This window comes from Chelmon rostratus, chromosome 23 (assembly GCF_017976325.1).
Source record: "Chelmon rostratus isolate fCheRos1 chromosome 23, fCheRos1.pri, whole genome shotgun sequence".
NCBI classification, from domain to species: domain Eukaryota; kingdom Metazoa; phylum Chordata; class Actinopteri; order Chaetodontiformes; family Chaetodontidae; genus Chelmon; species Chelmon rostratus.
Window position 1 is genome coordinate 14,274,656 of NC_055680.1, and position 14,673 is coordinate 14,289,328.

Below are 14,673 nucleotides of genomic sequence, written 5' to 3' on the forward strand. Positions count from 1 at the left end.
TGTCTTGTGTCCTCCTCTCACCCCTATCCGTCTCATCCCCCAGTGCGATAAGGAGATTGAGCAAGTCCAGTCACAGCTGGAAGACTACAAGGACCCTCCTCTGTCCCTCAGCAGACTCTCGCTCAAACAGCAGAAGTTCAAGACATTCAGAGAAACAGCCAACGTGAGTGTTCGACGCTTGCTTTTACTCATTTCTTGGTGCAGCATTTGTTAAAACTCCTGCAAGGCAAAATATGTGCATAAATTTGGGGTTAGCGTGCACAATTTCACTGTACTTGGTTCACAATCGCAGCATGGTTCTTAAAAAGAAAGCCAGTTTCTGCAGGATTTAAAGATTCCTCTCTTTGGTGCCACTCGGTGGTAGCATCAAGAATAACATGTAGGCATTTAAACTGCCAGGATTATCTAATTTTTCTAGAAACACAAACTTATGCCATCAGAATAACTTTAAAGATTATATAATAATTTAAGACTTCTGCACATTGTGGATTTAAAATTAGGTATTTGAAAGAGGAATAAACATTTTGTTATTATTAGCAATAAAAACTTGAATTTGTAAGCAATAAAATACACTGCTGATCAGTTCAAACTGTTGCTGCTACAGTCTTATTTCTGGTATGACCAGTAGCTTATTGTGGCTAAAGTTAGCTCAAACCAAACAAATGTTGATAAATATTGGTTTAGTCTGGACGCTCCTGAGCCACTTTACTGGCTTGATGACTCTTTTGTCATTGTGTTAGCCTACTGTTACACGTTTTAGCATTTGCTTTATTCCGTAATTGCTTCTTGTGTGCTACACAGGGTGGCTTTGAAATGTTTTTAGTAAGTATTTCTCTTAACTGTCTTTAAAACTTACCTAAAATGTTAAAATGTTTTGCTAATAGAGAGCAGAAGTCCTGATGCTACTTCCATGCTAGCTGCTGTTCCCGCTAGCCTCTGTGACTCTGTGTGTTTGAGCATGTGAAGTCTGTTTAATCAGCCTTTCTAAAAAAAAAAAGTGAAACAGTATGTTTTATCTGTTATATCCACCATCTTTATGTCATCTTTGTCTTAAAAACATTGATGCTGTTTGACTTTCTCTGTTTTTGTTAGCTAGCCAGATTCTGTCAAGCTAGTGACCTCTGACCCTCAAAGATCTCGGGCTTGTGAGAAATGGAGTTTGCACACGTTACTCAAACTGGAATTATTAATTAAACAACCATATTAGATCATTTTTTTAAGCTTAAAATCCATGTCTAGACAAATGGAGTGAATTATACTAACACAAAATACCACGTTTCGGATGTTTGTGTGATTTTAAAGGAGGATTTCTCCTTTCTTGAGCAGAATCCAGAAGTTTTTGTTTCACTTTGGCTCCTCATATGGAGGCGCTCCAAAATCCTCCACTAAAACAATATGACTGTCAATGTCAATTCTGTCAGGGCTAACTCAATGATTAAGCCCCACAAGACCTGGAGCTACATATGTTGCATGTCTGAAGACTTGAGGAGTCAATAACTGAAGATTTAAAATGTAAACAGATGTGTTTTGAGCGCACTGTTCGGTGGTGTATTTGTCTCGTTCTTGTGGTTGCAGGCGAATGCAGAAGTTTAGTCCACTTATTCCCAGCAGGGGAAATTACCATTATCCTATATACCGTTAAACCACTCCAAGTGTATGTTGTCAAGCTTCGACAGTAAACACGTCAGGGTTTTCCAGGCTTCACTGTGGATCTTACTCAATCTTTTAGGAGCTGCACAGTGAGACTCTGTCAGTGCTCAGTGATTTGGAGGGCTGGTGCGAGCTGGACTGGGCAGGCCTGAGCGACATCCAGATCCAGCTGCCTCCAGTCAGGGAGAAGCTGAGAGACATGTCCCACTGTCTGTCCGACTGCTGGACCACCCTGGATAACACACAGAGGCTGCTGTCCACGCTGACCGAGGTAACGCAGCACAGGAAGCCATCTGTCATGCGCACAGGAAGTGATGATCGCACATTAATGGTTTCAAAACAACAGTAATTTTTCCTTTCCCGTCTCCTGTGCAGGCCACCCAGTGGTGCGATGCTGTCTCCACTACCTCCTCCTCCCCTTCTTCTTCTTCTTCCACCTGCCCTCTTGCCTCCCTCCCTCCGATTCCCCCATCCCGTTTCCAGGATGCTCGTTCCTTGGCCTTAGAGCTTGGCGGCGGGGCGCTGCTGGATCTCTGGACCCAGACCGTAGAGCGCTACCAGCGGACCGTAGCGCAGGTTAAACCCAGGTTCCTCCAGTCAGACAGGGCCCAGAATCAGGGCCAGGGGAAGCCAAAGACGCCTTCCGCCAGCAGCCTGTGGGACCTGATGGGTCCTGAGGGAGAGGGCGACTGGGGACTCGGGGCTGGAGGTGGCGAAGGTGGGCTGCAGTCCTGGGGATCCCTGGCATCGCTGTTCAGACCGCAGACCTGCTCCACGCTGAAGATAGGAGAGGAGAAAGGGAATAAGAAAGAGGGAGCAGGAGGAGGGAGTGGAGGAGGAGCTGGCGGAGCTGGAGGAGGGAAATTCCTGCAGAACCTTCTGAATCCTGCAAAGAAGAGTGTGAGTCTGTCTTTCTATATTTTCGATTTTCATGAAAATAAATGATCCAGTTTGCAGCAGGGTCTCCTTTTTGTCTTCAGTGGAAAATCTTCTACTTATCTTCTGCTCATGAGAATGACTATTCAAACCTTTTTTGGCCATTGGTGTAAATTTCAAAATCCTTTTTGTCTTTTTTAGTTGAGCATTTAGCTAGCGGCTAAAGAGCCAGATAGTTCCCTCAGGAGTTGGTGGAGGCCAAAACAGAGCTAAAAGGCGAGAGATTATCGAGTTTGCCAATTTGATAATATGTCAGTGTTGTGTTTATGTCTCGCCTTGCAGCCCACAGATGCCCCGCTCCCCCCTAAGCCCCCCAGGAAACGCCACCCAAGCTTTGACCTCCAGGCTCTTCTGGCTCCCCGCAGGGGCACTGCCACCCCGAAGCCTGTCGAGTCCCCGGTGGGCGGGCCGAGCCGTAATTCCCCCATGTCCTGGCTGGGGAGGCGGGCGCTAGCTGATCCAGTTATTACCACTAGCATGGCTGCAGCCATCCCTGGATGGGGGGGCGGAGGAGGAGGAGGGGTGCTGATTCGAGGGGTGGAGGTCAGCAGCAAGGAGGTGGTGGACCACACGGGGTCACCACGGCAACACGTGCTGCTCGGGAGGACTGAGAGGGACACAGGGACAGACAGGACCGGCTCAACTGCGCAGAGGTGAATTTGTCTTTTTTTTTTTTGCTTCTTTCTCCTCTTTTTTATTGTTCTAAAAGGTCCTTCTTGTGTGGGAACGTGTGTGTGAGAAGATAAGCAGGAGAAGGCCTGAGAGCTCCCAAACAAGAACATTATAAATGGCAGTAAGAGGAGGCCATGCTGAGATCAAAGAGTGACGTGATTTATCCGCTCTGGGATCGTTTAAGTACAACTGAAGTCTATTTCAGCACGATTTTATCAGTCAGCATGCAATCTCAGATCATTTTATCATGACTAAGTGTTTGATCTCTGTTCGCCGCTATCTTCACTCCCACGTCTCCTCTTCCTCCCATGCTTGTTTCTCTTTCGCAAATGCTATTTCCTCACCACCTCCTTGTCTCCCCCCCTCCGCCCTGCAGTAAGCTGTACCTGCTCTGGTGCAGGATGCTGAGTTCCGAGAGGCAGTATGTGACTGTCCTGAAGGGGGTAGAAGAGACTTACCTCCCCTTACTGGAGCTCTCAGACACTCCGGCCTCCATCAGGGGGAAGGCAGACACCCTCTTCCCCAACTGGGCCAGCCTCAGCACCTTCCACTCGCAGAACCTACTCCCTGCCATGGAGGGCGCTCTTGTGCAGAGCTTGTTGCAACAGGACTGCTTCAGCAAATATGTGAGTGGAGGAATTTTTATTTGTGTTGATTTAGCCACTATTTTTAGCTCCTGGCATGACTGAGTAGTTTAAACAAGAGTCCCCAACCTTTAAGCTTGTGTAAAAATCACCTTTTTCTTATTCCTTTTACCATGAAGAGTCTTGTGGCCCCTTGGATCCAGACCCCCTGGTTGGATGCCACTTATGCACATTAAATATACAAGCATACAACTCTGCATTGTGGAGCATCTATAACTTATAGAAAGGAGCAACAAAATAACATGCACATTATTAAAAAAGTCATTTTTTTTCCCTTTAAAGATTGATTGTAGTTTTCCTGAAGATTTAATACAGGACTCACTTCTGTGGTGCATAAATCTGTGACGGGTAGTGTCAGACATTTTTATAATCTGGCAGAGCAAAAAGTGTAATATTTGCCTCTGAGAAGTGTCAGATGTACAGAAGTGGCTAAAAATGGACAGTGGTAGAAAGTAGCTGAGTACATTTACTCAAGTATTGTATTAAAGTACGCATACATAGTAAACATAGAAAAAGTTTGCAAAATATGATCATTTAATTTTTAATTAAACTTCCCAAAAACATATACAGGTACGGCTGAAACATTAGTCGATTAATTGATTAGTGGATTGACAGAAAATTAACTATATTCAGTATCTTTGAAGTCATTTTGTTGGAAAATATAATTTGAGTTAAGGATCCAAATACTTCCTCGCTAAAAATGGAAATACTCAAGTTAAGTACACGTACCATAGAATTCTACTTAAGTGCAGTACATGAGTAAATGTCCTGTTACTTTCCACAACTGCAGAGAAGTAAGTAAACTTAATTCATGTTGCACATCTCAAAGCAGTACGTATAATTTGCTTTAAATGACCCATTGCGTCTTCTTCACACACAGCGGGAGCAGTTCCTGCAGTATTCCCACTACATCAGGACCAAACCAGAACTGGACTCTCCACTGGTCACACAGGCCACAGACTTCTTTAAGGTGAGATTCAGCACGTTGTCTCAATAAAACCCTTTAATCTCTGAAAATTCAGTTGAAGGGTTTCAGTCTTTTAACCAGTTTCTCTAAATGCGTCTCCCTGCTTTTCTAGTGTCAACTCATTTCAGTAAACACACTTTCAATTAAAGAAAAGCACCCAGTTTTTTCCCTGATGATCACACATTCTTTAATCTATGCACATAATAAGGGTGTCAGGGTCATGGAATTCTTATTGGTTATTTTCCTTTTAGAAAATCTGTTAAATCACAATGTGAGAACATCATTATGAGTAATTTTGGAGCACATCACAAGCACAAACCAATTAAAGTTGTTTTATTCAACAGTGGCTGCAATTAAAAATGAGCTGTATACAGTAAAGCTAATTACATGTTTAATGTACACTAGAAAAGCCAATTAAAGGCGGATTAGGGAGAAAGTAATTTGAGCTTGCGAGCTACAATTAACTAAAACTAATACATCGACAGCATCATGAGATTACTAAGAGACTTTACAAGGAGAGATCACAGTGCTTAAGATCTCTGAGGCTACACTCAAGTTGTTAAGGGTTTCATAAAGGAGCAGTTCTGAGAAGGCACCACCAGGGGGCGGTGTGAGTTCATATCCCATCCTGCAGCAGCTTCAAAACAGCTTGAACACATTGAGGATTATGGCTTGCAGGAGGTTTTATGGTTATCGTGATGGTGATGGACGTGAAACTGGCGTTCAGGCCGGATGACGATGGTGATCATATCGGGGATGGCGGTGATGATTGTTATGGTGATGAAGGCAGGAGCAGCACATGCGGCCTCTTCTTCCACAAAAACAGACTGATTAAAATGTCGTTATGTTTGTACAGCAAACCCTGATTCCAAAAAAGTTGGGACGCTGTGCAGAACATAAACAGAATGTGATCATTTGCTAATATTTTCTGACACACACTCAATTAAAAACAGTCCAAAGACCATATATATAATGTGTGATCTCATCAGCTTCACTGATTTTTGTAAATTTATGCTTACTCTGAATTTGATGCAGCAACACGTCTCAAACAAGTTGGGACAGGAGCAACAAATGACTGGGAAAGATGTGGGATGCTCCAAAAACAGCTGTTTGGATCATTCCACAGGTAAACAGGTTGATTGGTAACAGGTGATAGTATCATGATTGGGCATAAAAGGAGCATCCTGGAAAGGCTCAGTCGCTCACAAGCGAGGATGGAGGGAGGTTCACCACTTTGTGAACATGTGATTGGATAAAGCAGATTAATACATGAGCTCAGGAGCACTTCATAAAGCTGCTGTTGGCAAACTCAGTTCATTTGCAAATGATTGCATTCTGCTTTTATTTATGTTTTACGCAGCGTCCCAACTGTTTCGCAATCAGGTTTGTACTATATTTGTATTTTATTCAACCACTAACGACGGTAAAATCAAGCTTGGCTCCGTACAACTTCACGATTTAATGACCAAAACAACAATTATCCTGATTACACATGGCTCAAGTGGTAATTGTGGCAGACCAAAAGAGCTCTTCACCGAAAATAGATTAAAAAAAAATGAAAAAACACACGTGAACGTAGCTCGTTCACCAATTCTCGTCATCGAATTCAACATGGAGTAATAGTTGTTCAAGTGTGTCTGAAGACCGCAGCCAACATATCCGAAAAAGTTTCATACATTTAAAAAAGGCATCAACATTAGAAAACACAGGTTGTTTTCTGATGTCGTGCAGCTGGACAGTGTCTCAGGTCGTTGTATTTAGTTTTTTATGCTGCTGTGATGTGTCATTGCTGTTCTCCATAACTAGTGTTATTTAGAAAGGTCTGCTCCTTCTCCTGCATCCTTCCTCTTCTCCTTCAGTCCAAACTCCCCCCAGCCTCCCCCCTCTCCCCTCTGTCCTTCCCTCACTGCCTTCAGGCTCCCACTCAGAGGCTGGAGCAGTACTGCGAGGCCCTGGAGGAGCTTGGAGGGATAAACCCCGCCTCCGACTCCGCCCTCTCCATCCTGAGACACGCCCAGCGTCACGGCGAGGACCTCAGGGCCAGTGACCTCATCGTCGGATGTCCGGTGAGAACGCCTGTCCCAGTTTATGACTCCGCGACTGTGAACCAAGTCCCACTTTTCTTTTCTTAGAAGGCAAGAAACTAACTCATCTCGGTGAGGCAGGCAGCTGGAAGGCTTGAATTGTTGTTCGTTTTTATCTAGAGTTCATTATTTACAGTTTTTGTGTATTAAAAAATAATTTGTGTTTATTTTGAATAGGAGGAAGTTCAGATTCTCTTTTAAGTAACCATATATAAAATCAAAGGCATCTTTTGAACTCCAAGTGCATAACCAGAAGCTCATTTGCATTTTCTCCAATTTTGTCCTGCACTGTCAGGCATTATGAGGTTTGCTCATCACAAGCAGAATAAGTTCACTGTGCACTGCAGTGATCTGCGTCTTCTCGCATTAGGAAACGCAGCAACTTCTGAGTGTGTGCTCACGTAAAATCCACGTAAAAATACACGGTGTGATAACTGTTACACTCCTTAAAATCCTGCTTTTTTTCAATGGAAATCTGAACTCAAATCATTAACAGTGTCTTTCATCTTGCTCAGAGCACAAATAAATGAAAAGCAGATGTTTTCTTAGACGGGCGGCCAGGCGGACACTTCAGCCGCTCTCTAATTTAAAAACAGCTTCATCGAAAAGTCAGAAACCACCACATCCACTTGCCCCATGTTGGGCTCCTCTGACACAGCAGAATCATTCAGAGCGAGTCGTGACAAATGTTTGACTTCCACACATACACACACACACACACAACTATCCTCTCCTCCCCTTTCGAGCGAGGGGAGAGATTACGGCGGCACAAACACTCCCATTGAGCTACTTCAAATCGCGCTGCAAAAGCTCTCCAAGTAAAACGACTGTAAGTGCAGGTACATGTGTGTGTGTGTGTGTGTGTGTGTGTGTGTATGGGTGGGTGTGGATGTGGGTGTTCATAATGTGTGTGAAGCATCACTTATATCATGACCCACGCTCCTCTAGAGGTTTAAAAATAAAAGCTCCGTGTGACAGGTTGCTGGTAAATTACCAGTCCTTTAAAGTATATTGGCGGTTGAGGAAATGTCAGGCTGACGTGTCGCCCGTGTTTGCTCGTGTCCGGTGTGGTCGAGTCTTTAAGGAGCGTTACACAAGATCTGACTTTCACCAACCTCTGTCAGCCTCCGGTAGGAGTTGCAGCAGCATCACAAAGTCACCCTGTAATTGACGTGAACAATGAAGTCACATCCTTTACAAAGAGACATGAGTCAGCTGACCAATCGGAGCAAAGATCCAACAGAAAGAAAGCGTCCCCGTGAGGGGGGGATGCAGCATGTCACCATGCACGGCACTGTAATAATCACGCTGCTTTGTCCTTTTCTTTATTGACTCGAGAATAAGGCTTTTCAGTCTTTTGACGCTGAGAAGTCCAAATCGAAAATGTGAGTGGGCGAAGGAGGGACGGGAGGAGATTTTGCTCCGAAATAGAAAAAACAAGCCCGAAAATGAGCGTCAACCTCGTGGCGATGCTCGGATTTAACACAGTTACCTGTTTTTGTGTTAAGAGGAGGCAGCATTTTTGTCCTCACTGGCCCTTTAAAATGCTCCAAAGAGCCTGAGATTAGTTCGCTCGTTTCCAAAATCCATTTGTTTAATAGTAATCTGCCCTTTTTGCAATATTTCTGTACTTGATTCAAGACAATTGGACTGGAAAAAGAAGTGAAATAGCTCAACCCTCTGGCAAAGAAAACATGATTTTAAAACTCAATTCAATGCTAAAGATAGAAATTAAGATGGTATCTTTTGCAGATAAAAGGCCCTGAGCCTGGGCCTCGGGCAAAGATAAGTGAATCCTAAAGTGTGTGTGTTTTTGTGTGATTTCAGATCCCCGTGGCGGAGCGCGGCGAGCTGGTGCGGCAGGGCGAGCTGACGGTGTGCGGGGGAGCTCGGAGGAAGCGGGCGGGCGTGAGGAACGTCTTCCTCTACCAGCACGTCGTCATCTTCACCAAACAGAAGAGCCCCGGCCCGGGACGCGTCGCCTACAGCTACAAACAGAGCATCAAGGTAGGCACACACACGCACGCACACACACACACCATCGCTGTCTCACACTCACATCACCTTTTTCTTATGTTTTCATCCCCTCCCTCTCTCCCAAACATTCAATGGTTAAAGGGATTTGAGGGAAATCCACTTTTTGTATTGATTGAATTGAAAGCAAGGCATCTCACAGCTGATCAACTCATTTCCCTCCATCCTTTCCACCCGCGTCCGGTCCGTCTCTGGACGTTAACGCCATTTCTCCCCCCCTGCAGACGGGCGAGATGGGCCTGACTCAGAGCGTGGGTGAGGAGGGGGTGAAGTTTGAAGTTTGGGTCCGGCAGGCCCCTCGAACCAGAGACTGCATCACGCTGCAGGCGAAGGACAGGGAAGACAGGGTGGCCTGGACTCACGACGTCGCGCAGCTGCTGTGGACGCACGCCATCAACAACACAGGTACGGTCTGACCTTTGACCCCAGAGGCCTCAACCCTCATGACACTTTAAGAAACCCCTCATCATCTTAAAATCTAAATGAAACGAAGCTCAGAAGCTGCATGAAGTATGATAAAACAGCTCGGGGTGCATTCACTGCTACTAGCTCAACACTAGAACGTCAGGATTCCAGCTGCATTGTGGGTAATTTATTGTAGGTTGATCCTTTATGTGAGTATGATGTGAAGTCAGTTGCAGCAATAACTGACTTTTGCAACACCTTTCTCAAGTTGTCCGTATTTCTGGCTCTCTTAGCATCATCTCGATCCAGTATCTCATTCATTTTCCTGGTCGCGATCCCAGCATGCACTGGGTGTGAAGCAGGAAAACTTCCTTTCATCCTGATGTCAAACACTGTTGTGTGAAGGCGTGTGAAGTTATGGTCCAAAACGCGGTGCAGGGGGATTTTCAGTCTGTGGTTTGGCCGTGGAAGTTTTTAAAAATGTTTGTTAAAAAACGGGGAAAGTCACATGGACTCTCGTGCCCTCGGGCGACGTCGAAGACAAATCCGATTCCTCGCTGTGTAATTTTTATCTCGGGTGATAGCTGTCCCTCCTATGAATAGAAAACACATGAAAAATATCAGCGCCAGTCCGGTCTGCTGTTTGATTGCTCACGTGGTCGCTTGCGCCTCGCTTCCTGTCGTTGGTTCAGATTACAGCATCGGACCAGATAAGATGAAATAAACAGGCAGTGTCACACCTGTCTGTGACACTGTGTGATATTCAGTCATTTTAATGCAATGTGCTTTATAAAAGACCACCTCGCAGAAGCACTTGTGTATATTATGTGTTTTTTCTGGATACAGCCGCATTATTTTTTATGGTTTCTCCTCTCTGCTTCTCCCAGAGTTGTGTCTGAAGGAGTCTCTCTGCATGGGGATTTCCAGTAAGCTGCTGCTGGACGCGGCGGGGACTCAAGGCTCAGAGCTGGACTCCATCTCCAGCCTCAGCGACAGAGGTAGGTCCGGAAAGAAAACACACCTGCAAGGCGTGTTTGAGGGAAAAAAGGGAGGGAAGGGAGTTTTTCCAGATCCAGAAAGTCAAAGATCAAACTCTGGCTTCCGGAGGTCCAGTCGGTTTCATGAGTCCGGTCTGGATTTCTGGATTGCTCTGAGCTGAAAACTGATGTGGCGCCGAGATTACAGACAGGAAACAGAACGAGTCTTGGGTGTATCTCCCCATGTGACAAAGTAATAACGTGGTACATGTTCTTTCCTTCGATCTCGCGCCCCCGGGCCGCTCTATGAATTTTTGATATTTGTCTCACACTGAGAAATTTTGAGGAGCTGTGACATGCCCGCGGAGAATATGTAGCGCACTCAAAAAGCTCGACTATGGGAACAGATTTTACTTCCGCGCTGATCAAATCCCATCACAGCCTTCAGTCCTGCGTCTCCCTTAAACTGTGGCGTTTGTCATCCAAGGCTTCATCCATAAACGACGAATGTTAACGGAAACATTGATCCTAGAATACCGATCCACAGCTTACAGACAGCTTCATCCTGACTTTCCTGTATTGCTTTTCTCTGGAGGACTGGGTGATAATTAAAACATGACTGGAAAATATGATAATATTACTTTAACATGTTATCAGGCCATGAGTTCCTGTTAATGGACTGATCACGGTGCAATTAACAGAAATAGTGAATGCAAAAACTGCAGGAAGTTTGTCTAAAACGGGTGATTTGGATGCATTTTGGGCAGATTCGAGCAGCCTCGTGACCCCTGCGAAGCTTTGGTGACCCCTGGCGTGGGTCGGGACCGCCGCGTTGGGAACCAGTGCTGCAGACAACTGGCCAAATATCGAGAAGCTACAACGCATTTTGATCTCTTTCAGCAGCTAAATCTTCAGTGCAAATATCTGTTCAATGTCGAGGCCACGTTATGAATTAAGAGGATTCTGCTAATTCTGTGCAAGCCTGTAGAAAAAAAACAACAGGCAAACAATGAGTCAGACTGAGAAAGGCATTATCTTGCACTCACTTTTATAGTTAATGCTATCAGCAACATGACCACCCTCTCCACCCACACGTAATCAGCAGCAGGTCCCTGCCGAACGCAGCGAGTCTAGTCAGAAATTCACCTGAAAAGTGAGGATATAACCAACTGAGATAGAAGCATAATGGTGCGATCGTCGTCACAAAAGAGAGACAGGTGAGAAAAGCTACATCAAGCGTTTTAGGAAAGCGTTGGATCAGCTTCAGTGCCCTTTGGCATTGTCTCTGGAAGTCTACTGGAGGGATGAGCATCATATTCCCTCATGTGGAGCTCTGTCTAACACATCTCCCATAGGTGTTCATTTGTGTCTCCCTTCCTGTTGAACTATATGTATATATACAGACAATCAGATAATGAAATATAAAATTAAAACCAACTGGGCCTGCTCAGCATTTTAATACCTGCCACAGAGCACGATTGGATGTTAATTGCTTAATTGCACCATGCAGGGCGCCTGTGTGGAAGCATCTGCATTCGTTATGTTTCTGCACTCATTTGCTCCGGTTTTTTCCTTTAATTTGTCGCCCGTCTGCGGCTCCTGGAGCACACGGCGCAATCACACCGCAGCATCTGAGCACGGGGCTCCCCTTTCAGAAGCAAGGTCCGTCCACAGGGTTAAAGCATGAAAAATTAAAATAAAAACACGCAATCTGAAAATATAATTCTTCAGATTCCAGACCCACCATCCAGTCTCTAAAGGCCGCTGTTGCCCTGGAGCCAAAGTGATTTCCCATTCATGGCTCGGTGTAATGCGCATACTGCTCACCAGGTGTCTCATTGAGTGCGGCGGCTCGGGATTTCAATGCATGAATTGTCCTCCGGGACAGAACACAGTGTTAGAAATTCATTGAACAGGATGAGAAAAATGCCTCCTCTCTTTGTCCGTCCCCACTTCTCCTCTCAAGAAAACACTGTGACACAATCACTTCTGATGTTGTAAAAGCGTAAACACACAATGCTGATGTAACGGCAATCAGTCCATGAATGCAAATCACGCCTGAATGCAGACTTTTGCCAGCATTTTAGAGCGAAATACACCTTTTAAGCGCGTCTGGCACCTGCTAGTTTTACTGTATTGTGATGCTAACTGCTAAGCTCGCTCACACACACTTTCTCTGTCTTTCAGTCCACAGTAGCTGCTCAGACTCCTCCTCTGTCGGCAGCCAGAAGGAGGGGGGATCCCCGGCGTCTGGGAGGGACCCCAGGAGAAGCTCCGGATCAACAAGTTACTCACAGGTGGGGTCACGATCCGGGGATCCAAAAGTGCATGAAAGCATCAGCAGCACATCACAACAGCTACATATGTTTGAAATGGGAGGAATGTGAGGTGATGAGGGCAGGGTAGGGTTTTTATCTTTCCCGCTGGAACTGCAGGCTCTTTCTAGGAAGTCCCTGATAGGACTGTCCAATGGCGCAGGAGCGGAGTCCGCAACGCTGAACGTGGCCAAAAACAAGCCCCGAGACCGCTAATGAGCACAGCATTCGTTCGAACCGGGGCGCTGGTTGTCACGAGTATCAGTTCTGACAGCAGATTCACATAGAATGGATCATTATAAAGCTCAGGCGCAGCACCCAAGCGGTTTCTGGTGGCGCCACCTGAGCCGAATGACTGTTCAATAATGCGGAGGACATCAAAACTAAATTACTTTTCCCAGATCTGATGGTTGCAGTTTGTCCCCAGTGGACCGCTTTAGCAAGTTTTGTCCTTTAGCTTTTTGGTTGCTATTTATTTATTATGTGCTGTAGCTTTTTCAGCTGTTCGTACACATTTAAGGTGCGACGTCAGCGCTGCGTTCAATGGCGGCGTAGCTTCCAGGTGAGCAGGAGCAACGGCCGAGCATTAGACACGAGGCGGCGAGAGAAGTCTGAACGAGGCGCCGGTTCATTATTAGAAGCGGGGACGAGCTCTTTTGTCACGTCGCTGATGTTTGAACACAGCTTGTGTGCAGACGCCTTCAAAACCAGCCTGAAAACAAGCGCGATTAGAGTGAGTGGGCTAATGAGACGGAGAGTAAGTGAGAGAAACTAAATAATTTGCTTTTCAGCGCGCTCGCATGTTTACACGAAAAACTTTCACATTCATCTTCACTCGGCTGCGACTCGCAGTCGGTAAAGGAGCAGGGACGCAGCAGTCTGTCCTGGCCTGCTGTGGTTCGTAGCAGGCCAGGACCACTTTCAGTGATTTTTATCCTTTGTCATGCATCAGTTTTATGCGAAACTCTTACAGTCTTATTTTGTTCATTTGGTGTTTCTGCACGTCCATGTTTTAGGCTAGTTCGAATCTCTGTTTTCCTGCTGAATACGTGCAACAGCGTGTTTGCGAAAAACACTTAAACAGAGGGGCGCTCCTGCGGGGTCGGGGGTCCAACATGCCGGCCATTAGCTGCAACATTCCTGGTTTATTTCCGCTTAGTAGAACGTCCACCTCTGCAAGTATTTTCTGAAGAATGTTTGCCTCCATTCAGCAGCAGATAGTGAGGGGACAATGAATGAAGGGGGGGGGGGTGATGGCATGCAGCAAAGGTTCCCAGCTGGACTCAAGCTGGAGATGTTGCAATCACATGGTCAGGGTCTCAAACCCCAGATGCCTGAAATGTGTCATTTTCCAATCTGCCTGATCGTCATCCATGTTTCTTTTTGTATTTGGGCTGCATTCAAAAGCCCATTTGTTTGGGAATTTCCACCACGATCAATTTGTCTCCTTTTCATGCATTATAAATTATACATAAGAAAAGATCTGTTGTTTTATCATTTGTGCAAAAGAGGAAGCTGATCTTAAACTGCTCCTGGATGTCTGGATCCTCCAAACAGCAAAAGCATTTCAATACCTGCCCGCCGTCTCCATGGTTTAAATGAATTTGCTCTGTGCACACACACACACAAACACACACACATTCTCTCAATCTCCTTATCTAGCAAACAGAATATGACAGATTGGCAAACAGACTGCGCTGGGAACAGATTGACAGACAGACGGACACACGCAGCCCAAACAGATAGGGCAAACACGCAGACAGCGATATGCACATATTCTGCAGCAGAGGGAGGATTGCTGCTTGTGCCCACGTACACGCACACATACCACACACACCACACACACACACAAGCACACACGTTTTAGCGCAGAATTAAAAATGCGACTGTTTCTGTTTTGTTTTTTTCTCAGAGTCAGTCTCCCTCCACAGCGGTGTAGCTGTCATCTCAATAACAGTAAGTTGCTGCTATCATCTTTTTTCTGTTGCT

The 14,673-nt window shown here is 45.6% G+C and overlaps 1 protein-coding gene across 1 annotated transcript in view; it reads left to right on the top strand.

The window, feature by feature from the left end:
* Nucleotides 1-14,673, top strand: part of arhgef40 (Rho guanine nucleotide exchange factor (GEF) 40) — a 39,928-nt gene that overhangs the window by 22,293 nt on the left and 2,962 nt on the right. The window contains exons 15-26 of the mRNA XM_041964847.1: nucleotides 44-163; nucleotides 1,730-1,921; nucleotides 2,026-2,550; nucleotides 2,869-3,239; nucleotides 3,635-3,884; nucleotides 4,783-4,872; nucleotides 6,729-6,935; nucleotides 8,781-8,960; nucleotides 9,212-9,392; nucleotides 10,280-10,390; nucleotides 12,557-12,666; nucleotides 14,597-14,640. Of these exons, the coding sequence (XP_041820781.1) occupies nucleotides 44-163; nucleotides 1,730-1,921; nucleotides 2,026-2,550; nucleotides 2,869-3,239; nucleotides 3,635-3,884; nucleotides 4,783-4,872; nucleotides 6,729-6,935; nucleotides 8,781-8,960; nucleotides 9,212-9,392; nucleotides 10,280-10,390; nucleotides 12,557-12,666; nucleotides 14,597-14,623 (2,364 nt within the window). The 3' untranslated portion in view covers nucleotides 14,624-14,640. The remainder of the gene's footprint in view (nucleotides 1-43; nucleotides 164-1,729; nucleotides 1,922-2,025; nucleotides 2,551-2,868; nucleotides 3,240-3,634; nucleotides 3,885-4,782; nucleotides 4,873-6,728; nucleotides 6,936-8,780; nucleotides 8,961-9,211; nucleotides 9,393-10,279; nucleotides 10,391-12,556; nucleotides 12,667-14,596; nucleotides 14,641-14,673) is intronic.